The sequence below is a fragment of the Montipora capricornis genome, chromosome 8, assembly GCF_036669925.1.
Source record: "Montipora capricornis isolate CH-2021 chromosome 8, ASM3666992v2, whole genome shotgun sequence".
Classification (NCBI taxonomy): Eukaryota; Metazoa; Cnidaria; class Anthozoa; order Scleractinia; family Acroporidae; genus Montipora; species Montipora capricornis.
Window position 1 is genome coordinate 40,283,718 of NC_090890.1, and position 24,630 is coordinate 40,308,347.

At 39.1% G+C, this 24,630-nt stretch overlaps 2 protein-coding genes across 7 annotated transcripts in view; one reads left to right on the forward strand and one right to left on the reverse strand.

The window, feature by feature from the left end:
- Nucleotides 1-11,157: 11,157 nt before the first annotated feature.
- On the reverse strand, nucleotides 11,158-21,522 carry LOC138060706 (histone-lysine N-methyltransferase SMYD3-like). Its single transcript, XM_068906561.1, has 4 exons — nucleotides 20,939-21,522; nucleotides 13,436-13,741; nucleotides 12,107-12,466; nucleotides 11,158-11,604 (listed from the first exon to the last, which is right to left on the reverse strand). The coding sequence occupies exons 1-4, from the start codon at nucleotides 21,513-21,515 to the stop codon at nucleotides 11,393-11,395; spliced, it is 1,455 nt and encodes a 484-aa protein (XP_068762662.1). The 5' UTR covers nucleotides 21,516-21,522; the 3' UTR covers nucleotides 11,158-11,392.
- A 65-nt stretch (nucleotides 21,523-21,587) lies between these two features.
- The window catches only part of LOC138058914 (radical S-adenosyl methionine domain-containing protein 1, mitochondrial-like), a 31,293-nt gene continuing 28,250 nt past the window's right edge, over nucleotides 21,588-24,630 (forward strand). For 3 of the 6 annotated variants that reach the window (XM_068904368.1, XM_068904370.1, XM_068904367.1), the window contains exons 1-3: nucleotides 21,591-21,889; nucleotides 21,982-22,034; nucleotides 23,778-23,884. In XM_068904368.1, the coding sequence (XP_068760469.1) occupies nucleotides 21,746-21,889; nucleotides 21,982-22,034; nucleotides 23,778-23,884 (304 nt within the window). In that variant the 5' untranslated portion in view covers nucleotides 21,591-21,745. Of the gene's footprint in view, nucleotides 21,890-21,981; nucleotides 22,035-23,777; nucleotides 23,885-24,630 lie in introns of all 6 variants that reach the window. The other 3 variants (XM_068904371.1, XM_068904369.1, XM_068904372.1) reach the window with 3 other exon arrangements.

Genomic DNA, 24,630 nt, shown 5'->3' on the forward strand with positions numbered 1-24,630 from the left:
CCCTCTGTTAACTATGCTGAAATTTAGCAAATAAGTAAATTACCAGCATATCATGCTGAATATGAATCCTAATCAACAGTTATTTAGATAAACATATACAGGCAAAAACTAACGATAAAAGAGTCCGACGTTTCGGCGACATCTTGGCGCCATTGTCGAAACTAAATTAAATATGTGATTTCAAGATTTCAAGACCTTAGCGCGAATTGAGTCTGATTGTACATTTAAACACGGTCGTAATTCTTTAATGGGTAACATCTCGTTAACGAGACAATCAAACTTTGGCAACTTTTTGGCATTTTTTCAATACCTTAAAGAAATTGCGAAGGTCATCGGGAACCGTGCCTGCGTGTCTATTATCGTAATGTTTGCGCACTGACCGAAATATGAATCATATACGTAAGTACAAAAATTAATGTAAGAACCGTTTTTATACGGTCAATTTTCCTCTTTAATTCCCTGGATGGGTTTATGGAGTACTTTTTTTCCAGATTCTTATTCTTTCGTTTTCCCGAGCTCCAATGAGCGCTGCATATAACATGTTTTCTCCAGTTAATATTTTTGTTTATAAGAACCTTCCTATATCCTTTTTGAAGCTCAGGATCACTGGGCAAAGTGTAGTAAGTTCAAGTTCCTTTAGTTCTGTAGTTATTAGTACACAACGAACTGCCACAATTCCAATGCCAAGTTTTCGTACAAGTCGCCATCTACAAACTGAAGTGCACTAGTGCCAAGCTTACACGGTATGAAATCAGACCATGCTATTTGCATGCATACATATTTAACTAGACGCTCTATGAGCGTACACTGGGTTGCTTGTGGTATGTGTTACTCAAAAATAGAAGGGACTGAGTTAGATGGAATTGAACTGCAGCGTTCCAGGCAATTTTCTCAACTCGGGAGTCATTAAGACCATTCAAGGGGTCACCCAGAAGTCGTGCCAGCAGAGGCCCTTTGCCCCACACGTTCATACGACGAAACAGATCTTTTTCTAAGGTTAAAAACCTGGCTACCAGCCTATTAATCATTTGTCAGAAAGAAAAAATTCCTGTCATCTTTAGAAAAAATAGGCGCGCATCGCGTACGTGTGGTAGTGCAGTAACACAGCGCTTTATTCCATATTGTCGATTGTCTTCCAGGAGATTCAAGTTGTCTTTGCGTCATATGTAGCTCTAATAGTACCCGATATTGTTTTGGTATTGTATATCATTGTAGTGCCACGGTAGAAGTCTTAGGTAAATAGCCCCCTGAGAAGACATGTGGTGACTAGCAAAGTACTAAACCCAGACAGATTGAAGAAAATAAAAGGGAATCGAAAAACATTGGCTTCTATGCTGACATGCTGATCATTTTCAAGTTCCCTCACAACTTCTTTACACCACAAGTTTAAGTGTGCACTCTGAGCGTCCGACAGCTTTGTAAGTTCACTGAAGTGTTCACTGAAGTTTTCCCTGTCCGGCGGAGCAAGTATCTGGATGGGTGACCGAAAATTATATTTTAACGCTCAAAAATGCAAACTGATTAAGGTACAGATTTTGTTTGCTTGCTTTATCCTTGCATACGGAACCCGCGCCCGCAGTGCGCGCGGCAGTCAAAACTGTGCTATCCTGTCAATCATTTGCCCTTTCACCGGAAACAGTGCATTTCGGTTGTGCGTGTCGATCTACCCCGTCGAAAGGAAGCGATTAAAGTCTTTATTCGCGAAGTTAACTGAAATAAATACATTGTCAATACGGTTTTGCCGTCTTCTTACACTTGATTCGAAAATACTAGCCTGAATTCGTCATAGATTAGTTAGAAAAAGCACAAATAAAAGCCAAAGCACAACAGCTTACGTTCGAATTCTGCTCGCCGACAACCCAAGTTTGTTGACAAGAAAATTGCCACAAAATGTTTTAAATGGTTTTCAGGCCCTCTATTAATAGCGCTTACGTGCATTTTAAATGGAGTATCGGGAAAGAAAAATTGTCAAGCTGATATTTGTTTCGTAGCGAAAATTTGTATAAGCACTACAAAAGTTTGCCCGAAGGAGCACCTTTGAGAAGCTGCAAGGAAGCTGCTGATGAATTTTGCACAAAAACCTCGGCCCCTAACACCGGAAAGCCAGAGTTGGAAAGTTTTTCAGTGGAAGGCTCACTAAGGAAGAGTTTGTAGAGCTTGCCCTCCCGCAGGTCGCCAGAAAGGTGCAAACAAGCTGATTCATGTCTGAAAAGAGTAAGATCTAGAAGGTGCAGTCAAATTTTGTTTCTTGTATTGAGCAAAAATTTATTTAAAACTTTTCCCTCACTCCCAAATAAGAACTTGCTGTGTCTTGCAATTCTACAGTGAATTACTATTAGGCCAATACGAGAATCAACATCAAACAGGCAATCCCAGGGGTTTGAGGGAAGAAGAGAACATGGCTTATTTGAACTGGAGATACAGAGTAACAAATTATATCAAAATATTTTAGGGAACAAGGGAAGAAAACCAATATTTAAATTTTAGGGATCAAAAGGCTGGGAACAAGTTTCAAAGTAATTTGGGGAACAAGGAAACACAAGAAAATTTCTAAAGGGAACAAGGACTCCTTTCCCCAGGAGGGCCTCATCAAATGTTCTGCCTCTATCCAACAGCTCAAACAAGCTATTCCAACAATTTTTGAATGACTAACAGGAAAAGAAGACTCTCTAAGATAAACAAATTATTTATAATAATTATCACTTTAGCATGCGAAACAATGCTCAGATGCTTATGAGCACCCTCATGCCCATGTTTGTAAAAAAGCACCATGAAGTATTCCTTGCGGCTGGTTTAGGCATTGTTTCATCTTTCAACATCGGGCAAAACCAAATCAACTCCATTCTCAGAGGGCACTGGGGAAAGAGGCTAGAAGAAAAAACTTGCATTAATCCAATTCTCCCAAGGTAATCTTTACAGAATAAGATTATTGAAGGAACACTTTTGAGTGCCAACCTTAAGCCTTTTAAAACAAGCGCAAACAATATTAATAGTCTTTAAATTCACAAAATGTCAAACAGCATATTTTACTCTCATATTCAATTAGATTTGGCCGCAATATTCTTTAAAACTATGCACAACTATTTAACATAAAATGTGGAACATTTCCTGCCTATCTAAATATTCTGCAAAAGGGCTGCAAAAAGCAACCAGTTAAGTTTTTAGATAAAGATACACAATACATAAAAAATAAATTATTTGATGTGATCAAGACATTGAATGACCAAGCAATAAACAAATGGCAGCAATGAATGTCAGGTTCACAAAGTGGGAAAAAATATTCCTCAACTGATGTTTCAATATGCATATTTTAAATTAATTTTCTATCAACAATTCAAGAGACTGACTTTTCACTGGCATTGATTTACATTTCCATGATATGTTTTAAAGTGAATCTGGCAACCACAGTGCCCTATGAAATTGGAAATAACTTAAACAAACTCTTTAAACTAACATTTTACAAGGGGCACCATTGTTAATGCCCTGCGAAGAACAAAGATTAAATTGAAAAAAGAGTTGTTCTGGAGTTTATGCACAATGGACAGTTAGTGGCTGCATTCACCAATGTAGAGAACAAACGCATCAAGTTTCTTCTCAAGCAACCAGGTGTTCAAGGAGCTATTCAATTTCCAAAGAACTATGGTAGTGTACAACAGTACCTGGGTGAATTCGGGTACGTGGCCTGAAACTGAAACTTGTGGAGCCAAACAACTTGTTGAGCTTAGTACTTAAACTGGGTAGATAATTCTGTCTACAAATATTGTCTATTCAACCAACAGTTCCTCCTAATTTTGTGTACCATTCACTTGTTGGTTACTCAATTAAAAAAATCGCTAATTCAATTAAGGATTCAAGTCCTTTCAAATCATCAAAGTTACTTTGCGCCACCAGGAACAAACGAAAAAATACAAGCAATGAAGACAAACTGCTCAAAAATGCACGACTCCCTTTGAGTCACTAAAAAGTGCTGCATGCTACGTGGATGTTTGCAGAACGATCGCAAGTTGTAATCACTGAAAGAAAACTCCACTCCAGATCTGATAGATGATGGTCGTGCAAGACTCGCCAAGCACGTGGAACACCCAACAGGATTGTTTGTTGTTTGGCACAGCAGATGAACAATAAATTGTTCCCCTCACTATTAAGTTCCAACCCGATAAGACCAATCTTGCCCAAATACAACAACAATTTGGGCACCTGGCAAGCTCATCACAAGCCATCGAAGTTGGCATAAAGCAGCATAGCGCTTCACCTGAAGTTCGATCATGATGGACACAAACAAGAGCTGAAAAAACTTCATATGGTCAGACGGCCAAATGCGATTGACCCAACACTCATTAGAGCGGCTCAGTTATCGGACATAAAAGTGCTGAACAAACCAAGGGATTTCGTCGTAAAATTGTTCACTCAGCAACGTCTTCTTCTTCTACAGAATAAAGTTCAAAGGCGATCCTGGTTTTTAATCACATGCTAGACCAATTCATAAACTGGATAAAGTGGATTGGCAAATTGATTGCCAGAACAATGCGTCATTTCTGTCCCGCTGAGTTCAAAGAAGCGACGGTCAAGAGAGTCACAAAAGAAGGCTGAGCGAATGTCCACCGATCTAACCAATCCGAATGTAAACAATTGGCGTGACGTCGAATAGCACAAGGATAGCACAGTTTTTCCCGCTCGCTGAATTCTGATTGGTCAGTTTAAATTTCAGTAGCTCTCTCCGTATGCAAGGATGCAAAACAAATATATAGGAAGTTTTCAGGACGGTCGATCGAGAAAAAATTATTTTGCCATCAGCAACAAAATTTACGACATGAAAACAACATTAATTTTGAACCGCGAATACGAAAAGTTACCATCAGCGAAAAACATTTTGGGAGATTTGAGCCATGTTCAATTTTGTTATTGTACTTTTGGCTGCACAAATAAATCGCAAAATCGAAAGTGACATCGAATTCAGCGGGCGTCGTGATCAAGTTACCGCGGCGTGTTTACTCGCGAAACAGTGAAGCATCTGTGTCAAATGATGGCAAGATACCGGGTTTTTCTTTTTGTTAGTTAGTTGTTCTTTTTCTTTCAAGTGTTATAAAGTTTGACAGGAAATGTGCGAATTCAACACAAAGATCACAATCGCTCAACTCTCGAGGTTGACCAGTGTTTCTGCAAAGTCAACACTTTACTCTCCAAGACGAGGTTATTTATCACGAGGTAATTCCATCGTTTTGGAAATAGCAGCTACTTTATTCTTCATGAGCATCACAATTTTTTGCTCGTTTTGGCGCTCATTTTGTTGAACTCAAGCACGCTTCCAACAGACCTGTTTATTTTCGTGAACCCTTCCTATTTCAATTGCGTGCGTGCAAGCAAGACACACAACCGTGTCACAAACCATATACAATTACATAAATTTCTGAAAGTTCACATCAAACCCTTTTCGAAAATACCTTGACCGTAAATAATGAAACACAAAAGAGACAACAAACTTTCATTCAAATAATTCTTCACTGTCACATTTCCAATTTTTTTTTTACCTTTGCAGAGTTGAGTACAAAATAAATGTAAATTGCCAGACAACTTAGATGCGACTTCAGTAAACACTGTGACTCATTCAAAGCGTTCGATTGCTTCAATGTTTGTTAAATCCATAAAAAATTTGCCATTTGATTTCGATGTTGTATATAATACTAAGTTAGTAAAATATTAGAAACAAAGCTTACTTGATATCCAACGGCGAAAAATGAAATTGTTGCCGAAGACCATTACTCGTCGCTTTAAAGATTCCAGATATTTATTTTTCACCGCCTGTCTTGTTCATCCACTTGACGTTCGATTATTGAGCTCCATGAGGGTATATTTTGTTTAAAGATCCACTAAAACGCCAATCGCGTTAGAATGACTTTCGACGCCATTGCAGGTTAATTAAATGTTCTGCTGTGTGCACCAGAGAAATCTACGCATTACCCTAGCCCCCTCAAACCTAACAAAATACGCACAGAAGACTCTATGCACAAAGACACCACTAAGCAGGAGAAAGACAGGCAAGACTTTTCATCACATGGAAAAATAATAATAACACGGAGAAATGAAACGCAGATTCCAACTGGGTTTGACAACCCAGTAATCATCCTAGAAGTCGTTCAGACCATCATCATCATCGTCATGAATCCTTATGGCCCCCATTGGGGCGTAGAATCAAGTCTTTTTTGCCTTAAAAAGATAAACTACAATTGTAGCTACTTCCTTTAGGTCAAACGTAGTGTACAGAGGAAACTGCTGGGATTGCAATGATTTCTATATAGGGAAAACGAAACGCCGATTATGTGTGAGAAAAACAGAACATTTTAAAGCCCTAACTACAAATTGTACAATTGCTCATCATGTTTTCTTAACCAACCATAGAATTAAGTGGGATCATTTTGCAATATTAGCAACTGGTCGATCAAGCATGCATTGTAAAATTAAAGAGTCTCTGTTCATCCGTGATCTAAAGCCAGCCTAAAATGAAAACGTTGGCAGTGAGAAACTTTATCTCAATTATTAGCATATTTTTTGTCGTTTTATGTCAACCAATTTCGTTCTTTCCCAGTCCGTACAGCTGTATTTTTGAATTTAAATTTATTTGTAACTGAATAATAATCACTTCTGATGATGTATGTTGTAACATACGAAAGGTTAAGTTTATAAAAGTTATAAGGATCAAGGAAATGTTTCTAACCGCTGTTTGCGTTTTATTCTTATTGAAACTAAAATGGCCCAAGTCAAAGAATGTTTATGAGCATAGGGCCGCTTTTTTTTTACGGTTTCAGACTATACAGGACTATACAGGATACTAAAAAAGTCAGCGACGAAAGAGAAAAGGGGGTAAAAATAAATAAATACCTAAATTAAATTATTTACAACTTATAAATATTTACATTGCGTTGCAATATTGTCTTATCGTTAGCAAAGCATTCGCTTGGAAGGCAGTAACAGCCTCAGCATTAACAGCAGCACGCCTTTCTAACCGTGACATCGGCGATACTAATACAAAGTATTTATTTCACAAGTTGTTTACAACATTCGCGGCGTGTTGTAAGGGCCCCTACAATCTCTCACCTTCGGCTCGAGATTGTAAAGGCCCATACAACACTGCCGCCTATGTTGTAAACATTACATACATCATGGTAGCGGCACTTAGATACACTTTGAGTAATTTCAAATTTCGCTTCGATGGTCGAAGAAAAAGCGTTTATATCAACATCTACATGTTCCATCACTCGGCAAAGTCCCTTTTTGACTTATGGCTGTTTCTGCTTAGGTGGTCTCATACACCACAAGCCTTTTTAGAGACATCACTGCCAATCCGGCCACTTCTGCTGGAGAGAACAGGAGGACAGCCACAACACCGGCGTTGAAATGTATGTTGTTGCTTGCTCACTGCGTCAATGTTGTAAACGGCAGTTTGAAATAGGATATGAAACCAACTAATTAAAATAGTCCCGTTTCACACTACGACGAGCTCAAGCGATCCTCAAAATCCAAATAAAGAGAACCTTGAACCACATTTAGTCCCGTCTCGTTTGAAACGAATGGTCCCTAGAGATTCGAAATTCTGCTCCCTTTTTTCAAGCCTTTTGTAATAAAACTTTGTTAGCGTATGCTATGCTTGATTAATAATCGAATCGAACGTTTTGCAATAAAAATCGTAAACTGGTGTATAGAAAGGATTATCGCTTTGGATGGAAAACAATAGCGCTACTATTACAGTCACGGAAGCCTGACCGGGTTTAAACATTGCAAAAAAAGACAGCTCTCATTTGGTTTGCAATATGAACGTTTTGTCCACTTAAACTTTCATTTTGCCGTTTCATTGGTTTTCGATGAGGTCATTTTGGCTGTTTCTGATTGGTTTATGGTGAGGTCATCTTGTCTGTTTGTGATTGGTTTCTTGTCCCCACATTATGGCTTTATTGCGATACTCACTTGATCTTTACTGTTTGATTGCTGTGGCGGACAGAGCTCTCTCTCTTGAAGCCAGCATTTTCACACCCGCCAAGACGATATGCATACACAGTACCATTTTATGCGCCACACAATCGTTACACGCACGCACGCTCGCTCCTTACGAAACTATATTTTAGGGTTACGTTCAAACTTATGAACGACGACTCGTTCCCATGGTCTCTGAAGAGACATCTGCCCCTAGACTCAAATTCTTCTTTAAGTATTGGGGCCTAACAAGGTCATGCGACATTTCTGGTGCACTCGGTCGCCCACTTGAGCATCACGTACAATACCGTCCACACTCTTCTGAGTTAATACTGAAGTAGAATCCCCATCTTGAAAACATTCCCCACAGAGACAGCAATTCTCCATTGATACAAGGTTGCTTTCAAAACAATAAGATTTAATTGTGATAAAACTTAAATTAAAAGTGATTCACTTCTCGCATAAACCATTTTAACACTATTTTATTGTACAGTAATGATATACATGAATGATTTTCTTACCTTTTGTCTTCACATTGCCCAAGAATAGCTAGAAGATACAATGTAACCAGCAGAAGACTCTTGACAAACTAACCGACATGTTACAACTGTGAAATCAGCCAAGCGATCCATACTCAAAGTATAGGGAGCGTGGGGGCAAGCTAATCGGGTTATAAATGATTAGTTTTCTTTGAATAGCCCTAGACTGTTTCCACAAACGATATTTATTATCCAACACACAGTGACCAAATAAGGTCATAGCGCGCTCAATATTGGTCGTGCGTACTCAACATATATCCTGCGATATACGTAATTTTGTGTGTGGCAGAGAAAAGTGGTAGTGTTTCCAGCTTTTTTTCCCAATAAACGTAGACAATTGTGCTTTGTCATCAATGTGTTAAATAATAAAACATTTTTCCTGCTCAATCTTGCGGAATATCACCTGATTTTAGCCAACTCAGCCTTCGGCCTCGTCGGCTAAGTATCAGGCGATATTCCTCGCGATTTCGCAAGATAATTGTTAAATATTTGCAGAGTATATAACTCACAAACAAAGCAATATCTTTACAAAAACTCTTACGTTCATAGCGACAAAAATGATAAATAAGACACTGCCTTGGGTCCTTTTGGATTAAGCATGAAAAACTACAAAACAAACATTACTTTGAACTGTGTACATTTTCCCCACGCTAAAGTATTGGGCTTGTTAAAGACAAGCGATTTCGGAAATTTTTTGAGCTGGGGTCCTGTGGTAAAATCTAACAATTAATTTTCCAAGCTACATTTTGGCATGTTCCACTGGAGGGATTTCTTGGTACTCTTGGTGTGTTGGATAGGGCAACCACCTTAAGATTTGGGCATGAAAAATAATTCTGTTGCAATTTGTTTGGGCAAGGCCTACAAACCTTCATAGATTCCCTGGACTACTGGTGTGGCTAAAGGAGAAAGCTGTTCCCACGTGGATGTGCCGGAAGTTCCACTGTCCCTGGTCAGGCCATTGCAAGGTGCTGAAGTTCATATCACATATCACCTGTAGAATACGTTTTGAAGGCGTTACCTCGGCCAGGGTAAGACGGAAGACAAGACTAGTCATCAGCACTTTTAGCAAATACAAACCTTTTTGCATTTGCGTTTGCGTTAATACAGGCGTCTTATTAGGGAAAGCGACTTACCTTTCTTTGAGTGAAATAAATGCGGATGACAGATAAACGGAAGAAATGATCTTCGCACTTACGTTATCGACACCTAGAAAATTCAGGTGGCTTTAACAAGATTCAAGCTATGACCTCAACGATGACAGCGCATTGCTCTACCAACTGAGCTATGAAGCGACTCATTTGGGAGCAGATCAATTTGTTGGGCTCATGTGTTCCTGTTAAAGCGTCCCGACTCTCGGGAGACATGGCAAAAGATCGGTGATGTGCTCAAGGATGTTTGAAAGCAAGCCGGGAATTCTTATGAGGTACTGACTGACGCCACAACCAATGCCGCAAATGTTCAGTTCCAGGTATCCGTCTTCCTCTTATTCTTTTGCTTGGTTTCTTCCAGCCATGTCAAATATACCCAAATCATCTTTCTCCATAGTCACGCCAGGTCCGATTATTGGTTACAATGAGCCCTTTTCCATGCACCAGTCATAACGCAAACGCCGCTCATTGACTCATACAAATTGTCAAGTCCTATATATGTGAAATTTTTAAGGTATGACTAAGCAACTTATCATGATAGCTCAATCATGTAACCAGATGTTCAGAGAGGCAGAGTTTGAGAACAATGTGTGGAAGAAGAGGAGGACTGGAAAAGGAACTGTAGTGAAAGAAACAGCCCGGAATTGAAAAGAAGAAATGATTAAGAAAACGTTTTCAGTTTTCCTGTCAGTACATAAACTGATATTTACATGCATATTCGATATATAAACAATAGCCTTCATTTGGCGCGAAAATATGCTCGGATATTTGTCCGCGGACATTATCTGTTCCGAGAAGCGAACAGTTTTCGCAACAAGCGGGATCTGCCAGTCCGTCATATGTCAACACGTCAAAGTTTGTCAATTGGCTTCCAAAACCGTGTCATTCAATATTCATTTCCAGAATTTCGAACAGACTTCGCTTCAGTTAAAAGAATATGCTTGGAACATTTCAGTGAAAGGAAAACATACTTTTTTAATCGTGTGGATACAAGTGGCGGATACGATTTACAAACAGCTTACCGTCAAAAAAGTTAACAGCGTATGAAGTGGATTTTTTGGTGTTTTCTGGTACCGCTCTATCGACCAGCAGGTTTATCTCTTCTTCTGTTACGAAAGCAAACCGTTCTGCCATCCTAACATTAATTTTAATGTGAGACTTGAATCCTTGAAGTCGGTTTTAAAAATTGGGGAATATCATTGGGGAATATCCTCGGATATTCCCCAGTTTTAGCTGGGGAATATTCGCCCACGTGACGCGTTTAGACCAATCGCGCGCGAGCGAAAATATTTGATGGATTATAACCTCTGGTATACGTATTGTCCTGACAACAGCCCATGTATGCAAATTTCTACCATGTATAATTTGGTGCGTCCTTGTATTGGTTTTGGAGAGGGAGCGCGTTCGTTCGCACATATCATGTAAGAGTTAGGTTTTGTGTGTAATGAACGAGTCCTCTCTGATACATCAACAATCGTGCATGCATAGTAAAGCAAAAGAAGCTAGTTTTTTACATGTTGGTTTTTACTGCGAGTCTCGGTCATTCGGTAAATTTCGGTCAGATTCTCAATGAACTGAAAGGGGAGGGTAATGTTGGCGAAAACATCTCCATTGCCTGTAATCTTTTAGAAATTCAGGTAGTAAAGTGAATCAACAAAGCAATACGCTTGAATAAGTTACAGTTCATGTCACAACAAAAATGGTTACAGTTGTTTCTCTTAATTAACAAATGGATCTGGTTTACGGACTTTTCAAAAGAACCAGGTCCAAATTTCTGTTAAAATGTGTTTGCTTCCCTTTTGCTCTGACTTCTTCCACAGTCCTTGCTATCATTTCCTTAAGCTCCGTTACCAGTGGATGGTTTATTCCATGGGTAACGTCAAGAATAGCTTCTGCCTGCTGCAAAGACTTGAACCCTTCAAGTAATTTGTCAAGATACACTTGCAGTTTGCCTTTCAAGAAAAAAACACGTTTAGTTACAAAAAGCTGTTGACACAAAACAAAGCATTGAAAAGTGCTTCAAGAGAGCTTTCAGTGATTCACAAAACATACTGTTCCTGTAAATGACAAATATTTAACTACTAGTAATTTTCTTGTTATGGAGTAAGAGTTTACTCTTGTAACTACATATGAATGAGAACGTAGAATTCCGCATCGAATGTAATATCCTCTTAACCACTCTGTTCTGTTTTAAGGTCCTGACTTGGGGAATATAGCTTGTGCTTGTAATCAATAAATTTTTTAGCATAGTCTATGAAACTATGAAAACAAATTAATGCAAAAGAAAACAGTAAAGGCTGTCCTAACTGCTTGTCAACTGTGTCAAAATTGAGACAACTAAGTGGATGTTTGTCATCAAGCTTCAGAAATACTAATTTGTCCAAGATGAAAATATCTCAGACAAGTAAACAAATAGGTATGTTTTCTTGGCATCATCTTGATTCAAGAACTCACCAATTCTAAACAACTGAATTCCAACAACTGGGTGGTTTCTTGGATAATATAGCTTATAGCCATCCATTGTTTGCAGCCCGTAGGCTAATGCAGTGTCCCACATCTCAAGATAAATACACGCATCCATAGCTTTATCAAGTAAACTGATCTTGACATAGTGAAGCTTGTGAAAAAGTCCATTCTGTTGCGCTAATAATTCCTCGACAAGTTCAAAAACAGCTTTATGATCCCCTAGTTTATCCAACAATTCAATTTGCTTCAAAGCCTTTTTAGACTTCACCATTAGGGATTCTGCCTTCACCACATTACTTCTGTCAATAAGGCTTTTTCCACAAGTATTACAAGAAGCCAAATTACCCCCTAAAAAGGTATAATTATATACGTATGTGAAAGGCTGATGATTCAAATGACAAAAAAGCATCAACCAAACTGATTTAGACCAGTTAAATTAATATTATTGGTAGAGCAATGAAGAACTGTCCAGAGAGCTGTAGGTTTGAGTCTGCATGGAACTCAAACAGCTGTGTGCTGCTCAGCTCAAATCAACCATTGAATCAAGTGGATTCACTCTGACGAAGGGCTAGCGCTCGAAACGTCAGCTTTTAGAATCTCTGTACGGTGGTCAATTTACATTATCAACTCCCTTGATAAAACAAAATTTTTGTATAACCATGTCATTGCAAACTGGATTGCTGTTGTTCTCTACAGTCAAAAGGGTAACTAAGGTTATCTTACCTTTGTCTAAAAGTGTCTATGTACAACCCTAACCCACAACATAGTTAAAAGGTGAATAAAATCAGAGTTTTTCTGATCATGTGGCCTGAGAATAAAAAATGGAATACGATATACCAGTATTTTTCTATGAAGGAGTGGCCATTTTTCAGTCGTCACTCAAAGTTTCAACAAATACAGTAAACTGGGATCCAATCTTAACAGGACAGAGTATTTCTTGCGCACAATTACATTTAACAATTATTCGCGAAGGCGAAGTGATTATTGGTGAATATTCACCGATAATCACTGAGCCTGAGGCGACTAATTTTAGTATAAATACACAGGTGATTATTTCAAAAAAGAGAAAAAAAAAACATTCCAACGCGAAATCATCTTCACTTACATTGGCAAAACGACTACTGGCAGCCATTTTGTCCGTCGAGGTGATTATCGGCTGATAATCCGAGATAGCGAGCCAATGAGAGCGCGCGATTTTGAATAATCACCTGTGTGTTTATACCAATACTCATTGTTGTTTGTACATTGAAGTCATCACACGTTATTGTTACATATCAAATTTGAAAAATACCAAGCAATTAGCCAGACACTGCTGACCTTCACTATATCTTGGGACTGCTCCCTTGCAGCCAGGATCAAAGCACTGTGCACTTAGCATAAGTCCATCTTCTTCCAAAGGTGAGGTGCACTTAATGCATTTACACTCAAAACAGTAACGGCTCATCAGGTCTTCCTTTCTCTCATAACTAGGGCAAAGCAATTCAGTGTAGCTTATTGTCAGCTCATCCCCTTGCTTGACCTGTTCTGTTGCATGAATGATTAGTGTTGTACCATTAAATACTGCTGCACAGTTTGGACAACATGAGTGGTTCAGATAAGAGGCTGTAGTGTAGACACCAACGCCTATTGTGAAAAAATACAATAGTCAAGCTTCCTGACATAAGATTCCAAAGGTCACACTTTTGATGGTTCAGCCCTGTGATCTGAGTGAGGATGAAATGTTTTGATCATCTGAGGAAATGGAAGCTCTAAGTCTTGTTGTTGGAATTCAGTCTATGAATCCCTTTATGTAGTAGATAAAATATCAGCGGGAGATCTGCATGGGTGTTTACAATGGCGAGCCGAAGGCTCGCCATTGTAAACGCCTATACAGATCGGACGCCAATATTTTATCGGTTAGGGTTAATTGTCAAATCCGCTTAGTCCATCTATCTAAATTTATTACCGTTTAATTACTGACTTGAGTACCTGGACCTCCCTTTCCTTTATAAATGTAAATTAGGGGTTATTCAGTTAAACTAAGAAAATTATGTTAAGTACTGTAACAGTAAATCACGTCGTGGTTCCTCTGGACTTTATCTAACAACAGCTTATTTTAGAACTTCACTTTTTAGGGATTCATTTTTTTATTAGACTTTCCAATATTTGGAATGCTGTTCCTGGTGATATCAAAGCAGAAACTACTTTGTATTCTTTTAAAGCTAAGCTTAAGTCTTTCTATTTCGTCGGGTTATACCAGATTTTTAATACAATTGATTAATAATTCATCAATCCTAGCCTCTCCCTTCTAGCTATTCAATTCCTCCCTGTGCTTTGAGACAGTTGATTTGTATTGGGGTTTACAGAGGTGCCATGTGACTCAAATACTGCCTATTGATTGGTTATAACTCTTATGAATTATTAATGAATGTGACAATGGCAAGTTAAACATGTTCCCATTTTTCAGATATTAAACAAAATTACTAAATAGTTTTGTAACTATCTATGGTAGGGTGTACTTCCTTTCTTCTGCAGCTCCAGGTATAAACGTTTCCAACAAGTATCAGGTAATTAATTTCTTTTTTGTAGATATTGAAAGATGATTACAAAACATTACAAACTTCTTTAAAACTGCCGGGGATTGTATTTAACACAAAAGAGTCATCTTTTTCTTGCAAGGAATGTGAAGAGGCAGCCATTGACCTTATTTGAGCTTTGCCCCTCCTCGCGTAAAACGGCCTGAAGAAATCGAATCCTGTGTAGGGAAACAGTGGTTCATATGGGGTAACGCGTTCCTTTGGAAGGTCTGCCATCATCTGCTTCATGGGCGCTTGCTTTCATTTCCGGCAACTGATGCACTTTCGCAGATCATTGCACACAAGCACTCTTGCTTAAATACAATGTAAGCCAGAAGTGTTCATGCATATAAGAAGTACACGTTCACATCCAGCATGTCCAAGGATTTCATGGTAGTAACGAAAAATTAAAGTCAAAACTGGATGATCTTTCAGGAGTATCATAGCGTGAGCAGCTTCAAAGGGCATAGGAGCTTGAGCTTAATTTCTTGTAATTTTCTTTGTCTTTTTTTATTCTAAATATTGTTAAATAATTGGCCAAGTATCTTCCTCTAATCGTAAATCTCGTTTCTTGAATTTTAAACAATTAGTCTTATCATTTGTGTTTTAGTTTGTCTTATTTTACCTGTTAGTTATTGTAAGGGTTTGGGTCAGGGATATTCTTCCTTTCGTTCCTTGCTCTGCATGTGGTCAACAAAATGCATAAACCAAGCAAGAACTGTTAGCAGTCGTGGCCAAGATGAAAAGCATCTCAGCAGCTAGTCTAATGATGATACACGAGCGACTGACATAACAGATCTTTCTACTCAAACTTCATTATCATCGTCTGGGGTATATCAGTATATCAATGGTATGACTGTCCATTGTTCATCTCGACTAAGAAGGAAGCTTGGGCTGGTGTTCCAGTGGCAATTCGATTTGAGAGCAGTAAGTGGCATCCCTCCACAGGCGTCATCGGCTGGGTTACGCGACGTCGGGACATATCACCATTGTTGTGGAGTGGAGGCTTCGCAGATGTCGTTCATTCGATTTGCAACAAATGACTTGAATCACCTCTTCTTGTTCGTAATGTACTGCAAGGTGGTTTAAGAGTATGACCAGAATGTTAAGTCGTTTGTTACCAGAGCAACTGGAACCACTGTAACATATTGGCATGTGATAATTAGCACCTATTGTATGTTACATTATTTTGTAGTAGGCTAGCACATTATGTAAATCCAGAAACCATACACATGCATGCAGTGTGTATGAGCAAGATGGAATAAAGTCTTCGGCAACCTACCACAAGGTGGCAGCCGTTTACAAGGATAATTTGTAAAGTTAAATCGAGAGAGGCCAGCAGAAGCGAATTATGGCAGCAGCAACGTCTTTTGCATCGCCACAGATGAACTGGGACAACTGCATTCGCAAGGTTCAAACAAAAATGTCAGCTTATGTTTTCAAGCGTTCTCAAAGACGCCAATGACGAAGAAAGCGTGCGCTATATTCTACTCTGGTCGGGGGAAAAAGGCCTGGATATCTACAACAGTTGGACATTCACAAAGGAGGAAGACAGCCATTATTTTCGAAAATCAATTGGAGCCGAAGACGAGTCATCGAATTCACAGATACACACGACAAGGAATGCGACAGGAACAAGACGAGCCAGAGAATGATTTTATCTCAAGATTAAAAAATCTAGCAACAAAATGTCAATATTGCAGCAACGCCAAAGTTGAAGACAGAGTTTTGGATCAGCTTATTTGGTGGTCAAGAAATTCCGATGTTACAAAGTCTCTCATAAGTCGAGACAAATCACTGACCCTTGCAGCCGCCATTGAGATTGCAAGGAGCCACGAGGCGACAAGTAAACACAGAAAGTAGTGACAGCCATCAAAAAGACAGGAGTATTGATGCCATTCATAAGGAACAAGAAAGGGATTTCTGTAACAACTGCGGAAAACAACACCCGAGGAACAAATGTCCAGCCTACGGTACATCATGTCGAAAATGCGGCAAAGCTAATCATTGGCAATCTGTCTGCCGGTCCAGCAAACGGAAACAACTTAACCAAGGAAGAAAGCTGGCCTTCAAAAAAGTTATTCACACGATTGAGGACAGGGGCGAGGAGGACCACGATGAAAGTCAGTACCATCGAGTTCAAAGTTAACACCATAGAAGACACGCAACATTCGAGACACGATACACGCGATGAAACCTTTGCAACACTTGAGATAACTCAGCCCGAAAAGGAGCGGAAAATTAATCTCCAGTGCAAGGTAGACACAGGTACACAGAGCAATGTTTTGCCTATCAGGCTACTTCGCATAATTGCCCCACAGAAATTTGACGACGAAGGAAACCCCAAACCAGAAGCACTGGAAAAGAATGAAGCCATCCTTTCAGCATATGGTGGCTCTATAATCAAGCAGCTTGGTATTGTAAGCATCCCTTGCAAGTTCAAAGAGAAGAAAATCAACTGCAGTTTCTACGTCGCAGACACTTCAGTGCCAGCTATCCTCGGTCTAAAAGCATGCACTGCACTGAAACTATTCTCCTTACATTACACACTAAGAACAAATCAACGGGTAATTTCAAGAAAAGCTCGAATTACATCGGAAGTCATGTACCACTGGAAGAGCGGCTATCAGTCAAAAGTAAACAAGAGCTGATGGAGATGTTTCTGCGTTTCTGTGTGGGGATTGACCTATAATTCTAACTTAAAAAGAATAGTTACTTTCCAGAAGAAAGCAATTAGAATTGTTGCTAAAGTTCCCTTTGATTCCCATACAGATCCTATTTTTCGAGATCTCGAAGTTTTAAAATTCAGTAATGTTGTTTTGTTTCATTTAGGCAAGTTTATGTTTTTCTTCTCTAAAGGTTTACTTCTGAATTCATTTAATGACATGTTTACACTGGCTAATTATATTCATCCTTATAACACTAGAAACTCATCCAATTCCAATTTTTATATTCCATTAGTTCGAACTAATATACGAGAATTTTCAATCCGCTTCCAAGGCCCTAAATTTTTCAATTCTCTTGACAGTCAAATTAAGTCATCTGGATCTACCGCTCAGTTTTGCAAAAACCTTTCTTCTTTATCGTTAGTAGCATCAAATTCTTCGAAGTATTTACGCTTTTGTATTTTTGTGGATAAATGTGTGTGTGTGCACTCTTTCGTCTTTTTAATAATATATTGTATTACGTCCCAGTGCTATCTTAAACTTAATTTCTTAGTCTAATTTGAGGAAGCCCATAGCTCCATAAGCTCTTATAGTTTCTTTATGGGCTTCTTCGCCTTTTTTACAATTTTTTGTATTTTGTTTATTAAATCGGATACATCATATGTAATCATGGCAAATAAAACCTTGAAACCTTGAAACCTTGATGTACCCAGCATGTTTCAATGGCACAGTTCGATGTTTTGACGACTATACGTATCACATCACACTAGATCCCGAAGTATCACCGGTGGTCCATGCACCCCGCAAAGTGTCCATAGGGTTGAAAGATAAATTACAAGCCGGACTACATCAGATGGAAAGCCAAGATATCGTTGTAACAGTAACGCAACCTACAGATTGGGGTAACTCCCTGGTTATTAGAGAGATAGAAAATGGGCGACTTCGTTTTATGCCTCGATCCTAGAGACCTGAATAAGGCTATCAAGAGAGAACATCATCCCATACCCAACTTAGAGGAAATCACACCAAAATTAGCAGGAGCAAAGTTTTTTAGCAAGCTCAACGCTTGAAATGGCTATTTAAGTGTCAAACTATAGCTAGATGAGGAATCCTCGTACCTGACAACCTTTATGAGTCAATGACGAATGAGTCAAAAGATCTTTCAATTCAAGATTGACGAGATGTATCGTGATTGCCAGGGAGCCATTGCCATTGCAGATGACGTTACAGTCTATGGAAAGAATAACAAAGAGCATGACTTACACCAAACGAAATCATCAAGCTTAATGACGAGAAGTGCATTATCAAAACAAAGAAGTGCAATATATTTGGTATGCTTTACACACCAGACAGTGTCAAGCCCAGCCAAGATAAAGTCAGAGCCATAGAAAATTTAGAACAGCCCAAAGACAAGAGGGAACTTCACACCTTTTTGGGGATGGCAACCTACATGAGCTCATTCATCCCCAATCTTGCTGACCACACTACCTCCTTAAGAAATCTCTTAAAAGAGAACGTTGTCTTTGCGTGGAACCCATCACATTCGAAAGCCTTTGAGAAGGTGAAGTCATTGACATGTACCACAACGACCCTGGCGTACTATGACAGAATTGAACCAGTTGTCCTTCACGTTGACACATCAATTTAGGGCTTATGCGCATCTCTGTTCCAAAACAACAAGCCAATAGCTTTTGCATCGAAAGCACTTACCCCTGCGGAAACCAGATACGCCAGTATTGAACGAGAACTATTAGCTGTGGTCTATGGCTGTGAAAAGTTCCATTCGTACCTCTACGGAAGATCGTTTGTGGTTAAAACAGACCATCGGCCCCAAGATCAGATCAATAAAAAGAACCACACCTTCAAAGAATGCTGTTGCGTTTACAACCCTACAACTGCGTTATTAAATATCTTCCAGGAAGAGAAATGGTTACAGCTGACGCCCTGTCACGCCTTTCCCCATTGAAAAGTCAGACATGAATGTGAACGTTCAACACCTAATCAGAATCACACCAGCTAAAATGGAAGAGTTCAAAGAGGAAACTTCAAAAGATGAAACCTTGCAGCGTCTATCCCGTCAGGTTATACAAGATTGGCCCGATAGTGTGAGGAAAATTGTTCCGGCACTAAAACCGTACTAGCCCCTACGAGATGACATATCAGTGCGCCCACGATCCCATGAAGCCGCTGAAACAATATAGCGCTTAGTAAACGTTGGTGATCGAAGTATCGAAGTACATTTGTGCTATTAATTAACAATGTGAGAAACCGATTTTCTTGTAGTATTTATACATTATCTTAATGGGGAAAGAAAGGTGAGTCATGTTCTAGCTACCAGTTCTGAACGATTTCATCATATAAAGATTCAAATACAACAGTTGTCTGCTGTTTATCCTGGGTTATCAGACAAAACGTGATTCGCCAGCTGGCGACCAGTGCTGAAAATCTAGTCATCAGCCCTCAATTTTTGGTCGCATTGGCGACCAGTGAGTCCCAATTTCAAGCCCTGCACTGTTCCATCGTCTTGTGAGCTGTGACTTGCCTCACAGGGATAATCAGATCTCGAATGGCCCATGCATTACAAGTAGTGATATCATTCAACAGATCCAATTTGTAAAATGAGATTATTAACCCCTTCACTCCTCAAGCACCCCAGGATGCCCCCATTTGATGAGTAAAATTGCCTGGCGCTAGACAGAGTAAATGGGTTAAAGCTTTTTTCATGAGTAAAGCTCAGACTTTGGTTAGCACTTAGTCGAGGATTAGTGTCATTGGCTTTGGAACAACTGGGCCCTGGTGACAAAACGTAGTCTGGTCCTACTCTATAAATGATAACATGGCATGTTTTGACTTCTTTGTTCAAGTAAGGCAAAAAGGTGGCCGGAAACTTTGAATTCATGCCTCCAGTTTACAAAGGCCAGATAACTCTGCCCAGTGAATCAAAAGTCACTTTACAGGGTAACTTCACTTTAAACATCGGACAACATGTTTGGACAGTCACCTTTACTCACATGTAGATGTGCTTAGAGTGTGAATATCCACAGTGACGAGAACATTACATGCTCAAATCTTTGCACCATTTTAAACTTCAAATAGTGGCTTTTCCACTGGATTACGTTATCACGCCTCTTATTGCCTTGCAATCTGATTGGCTCTCAGCAGGACAAATTATTCCCAAATCGCACTATTTTCAGCTCTAAATCGCACCATTTCCTCAGACAACGAGAAAGGAATGCTAAAACAAAACAGCCATCAGATTTCAAGGCTTATTTAAGGTAACCAATCAAATTGCAGGAAAATGAAAGACAAAGAAAACAAGTGTGTGGCGAATTTTGCAACTTTTGTTCCCAACTGGACCAATAAAATATTGGTACTGGCTAAAATCCCGTATTTTAGCGATTAAATAATATAGAAATACTGTAGCTATAATATAGTGGTTATTGAACTTCATGTCATGCAATTTTGGACTGAAATCACGAGCTTACTTGTGATTTCAAACCGAATTCGCGCAAATCACACGTATGATTTCAGACCAAATTGCACTCCACTCAGTTCAATTACCATTATGAAACAACTATTTGGCCTACGGCATAGCTTACCGAGAGGTTGCAACTCGTTATCACAAATAGTGAAACTGTTGCAACATATTTTTCCAAACAGTTCAAACAATTCCGATGGTGAAGTCTCCCGAAACTTCTTTTCTCCTATGAACTTTACTAAAACTGCTAGAATGGCAGAGAAGACGTCTTTCTTCGCTTTCCCAAACTGCTCCCGATGTGACACTAAACGAGCCAATTCAGCGCTAAACGTTTTATCCATTTGCTTTTTATAAATGATTCTTGAAATGAGGAGCACAAGATCTGTAGGCGTATTGGGTGAAACCTCGCGTATGCGTTCACATTCTATGTTATGCTCCTTCCAAGCCTTCTTTTGACATTCTCTGTTACAATACCGCGCAAACTTGCACTTTGAACAACGCTGAATTTCATCTCTTTTCGCGAAACAAAAGTCGCAGCAGTGGCTTCGCATATTACTGCCTAAAACAAACACTGATGGAGTTGATTGCAAAACATTTTCACCAGGTTTCAATGGTTTTAAAGCTCGCAAACCATACCCCTTAGACTCCGAACACTTGAATATTTCAACAACCTTTCCCAACGCTTCTGAAGCCGCCATGATGAAAATTCTCGGCCCCGGTCCCCCCCGGTGTTACTTGAAGAACGTAGATGCTTCATATATGGTAATTGTATTGTACCGATCTCTTAAATGAGGTGCTTGCTTGCTTGCTGTTATCGCTTGAAATTTACCTTGAAGAAGATATGATCCGCTGACACATATTTGCTGATATTTTTGAGAATGGCGGCAGACTTTTATATCGGATAAAATTCTCAACTTATACTCTCTCCATGATGGTCAGGTTGGCTAAAATGTGCTTTACAGGTACACAGACTCTTTGCAGAAATCAATTTCATGCGAGTAAACCGACGTTTAAAAGTCGTAAGCTTTGCCAATCCACGACCTTGGAAAACGACGCCACTTTGTATGTTCATGTGAGTGTGCATGTGGTTTGAGGATATAGAATATTCATGTATACTTTCTGTCTAAATAATCTGATCTTTTTTTCAATTTGTTTGAATAACAGTGGCCCTTCTGCAAGAGGATATGCACATTTTGTAGTTTCAACAAGTTTGCAAAGTGGGTTGAACTAATAATAATAATAATAATAATAATAATAATAATAATAATAATAATAATAATAATAATAATAATAACAAGATATTTTTTCCAAGAGGGCACTGTAACAAATCCTTCAATCTAATTGGTTCTTTTCTCTATGCCCATGGACACGATAACAAAGAACCAATAAGATTGCAGGATTCATTACCGTGCCATCTTGGAAAAAAAAATTACTTGCCTGGTGCAGGTGAAAAGTTACCGGGTGCAGGGATGGTGCAGTGGTGAGAGCACTCGCCTCCCACCAACGTGGCCCGGGTTCGATTCCTCCACTCGGCGTCATATGTGGGTTGAGTTTGCTTGTGGAACACAAAGGAGTGATGACAACTTGATCTGCCAATGTCCACTTATTCAGCACGGGTGTTTCCATTGATGTATTTAATTGAAATAAACAAGTCTGTCACTCACATAAAGTTTGTCTGTTTTGTAATCCATTCTTATCGTCAGACTGAAAAATACATTGCCAATTATATATGTTGGAAAGTCTTCCCTGACCCCTTGATGAAACATTCATTCTCCTTGGATAAAATGATTCCTTGTCATTGGGTAGTAAAGCAAAGCTGATGCAAAAGTACCGGTAGCTACATTCCAATCAAAAATTTCAATTTGAAAATAATAGAAATTATTATATGGCAAGCAATTCTTGGGCTAAAAGGAACACTCTGATTGGCTGGTTTTTGATTGGGATTTTACAGTACAGGCCATTATGATGGAAACGGTTTGTTTTCATATTTTTTTCTCACTCCCAGGAAATTCAAGTTTCAAGAGCAAAATACAAAAAAGTTTAAAAAAGTGAAATTTAATTTGTTCATCACAACAGTACAATTATAGCAAGGGAAATTAAGCTTTACATGTGAAAGGTTACCGTTCAAAGTTTTCTGATGGAAAATGAAGGTTACGAACATTCAACAAGCGGAGAAGTGCCCAAAGAAAAACGGTGCCATATAATAAACAACTTACTAACCTCACTTGCTCAGGAATGTACTGGGGATATTGGTCCTAGGTCATTTTTGTATGGACCTTCCTGAGCTCGGTCCTTAATGCCATGACCTCAGGCTAAATTATATTCCCCAGTACGGCCCTCACGCTCAGTTAGTAAGCTAGGTAAATTGTGTAGTTTAGAGCTAGATTCTAAATAAAGAAAGATTTGAAAGGACATACATGGATTTTTTCATAAAATGAAATGGTAATGCAAAAGGTGCTAACCACAGGGCATGTACTTGCATGATCAACAGGCGTACATGTAGCTCAGTTGGTTGAAGCTAGTGCAGGGCTTTTGGAGCAAGAGATCCCCGGTTTGATCCTCAGTAACTTCAACATCTGTTTTGACTTTCCCTTAATCTGTGTTGCTGTAGCTTTAAATACCTGTAAAATGGAGCATTGACAGAGGGAGGGGGGTAAAGGGGCACCGTCAGCTTCTATTGACATCAGTCTCGTGGCTGAAGGAACTACCAACGTTAAATAAAAGTGACTTTACTTTTAGATTTACTTGGACAAATTGTCACCCTCCACACTAAGTTGTTTTGCGAAATAAGGTTAAATCAGGGATTCCCATTCACTGTTAGATTCTACCGAAAAATTATTCATCTAGATTATAATCAGTAAGGATTAAGAGATCTTGGATAACAAAGATTCCTAGCAATAACCACTGTATGTCCCTCATAATACATGTAGTGTTAAAACTTTTTTTTGTTTTTGTTTTAGTAACAATGTAGATCATCAGCGTATGAGGAAATGTCTGGTTACTGAAACTCAGACTCTTTTACAGTTGGCTGGAGTCAATTCCATCAGTTCAGTTTACTTTGGTGGAGGTTAGAGTCCTTGATTTAATAAGATAATTTTTATTGTAAGACTAAAACTTATTCAAATAAACTTAAATTTGTCACAGTTTTATTTGGATATTCAGCTCTGCGTCGTAATTACCATATTACCGTATTTACCCGTGTATAATGCGCACTTTTTTTTGGTGAAATTGACCTTCAAATTCATGGTGCGTATTATACACGGATTCCATTGTTTGGTCACGTTCTCATTAGCATATGATAATCGAGAAAACAAAACACAACAAAAACTTTGAAGTACCGGTAATTGGCTTTTAATAAACTCACTATAATAAACTTATATATGCTTTACACACCAGACGGTGTCAAGCCCAGCCAAGATAAAGTCAGAGCCATAGCAAATTTAGAACAACCCAAAGACAAGAGGGAACTTCACACCTTTTTGGGGATGGCAACCTACATGAGCTCATTCATCCCCAATCTTGTTGACCACACTACCTCCTTAAGAAATCTCTTAAAAGAGAATGTTGTCTTTGCGTAGAACCCATCACATTCGAAAGCCTTTGAGAAGGTGAAGTCATTGACATGTACCACAATGACCCTGGCGTACCATGACAGAATTGAACCAGTTGTCCTTCACGTTGACACATCAATTTAGGGCTTACGCACAGCTCTGTTCCAAAACAAGCAGCACAGCTCCTTCAGCCCGACCTTGTTGAGCTGCGCCCTTAGCAATTCAGTCTCCAACTGCGAGAAAGGGCGATTAGCAGATCAGA

Coding starts and splice junctions, on each gene's coding strand:
- LOC138060706 (XM_068906561.1), bottom strand. CDS start 21,515: ATGGCGGCTTCAGAAGCGTTGGGAAAGGTTGTTGAAATATTCAAGTGT. Junction 13,742..20,938: donor TAACGAGTTGCAACCTCTCG/GTAAGCTATGCC, acceptor TTTTCACAATAG/GCGTTGGTGTCTACACTACA. Junction 11,605..12,106: donor AATTCAGTTGTTTAGAATTG/GTGAGTTCTTGA, acceptor TTTTCTTGAAAG/GCAAACTGCAAGTGTATCTT.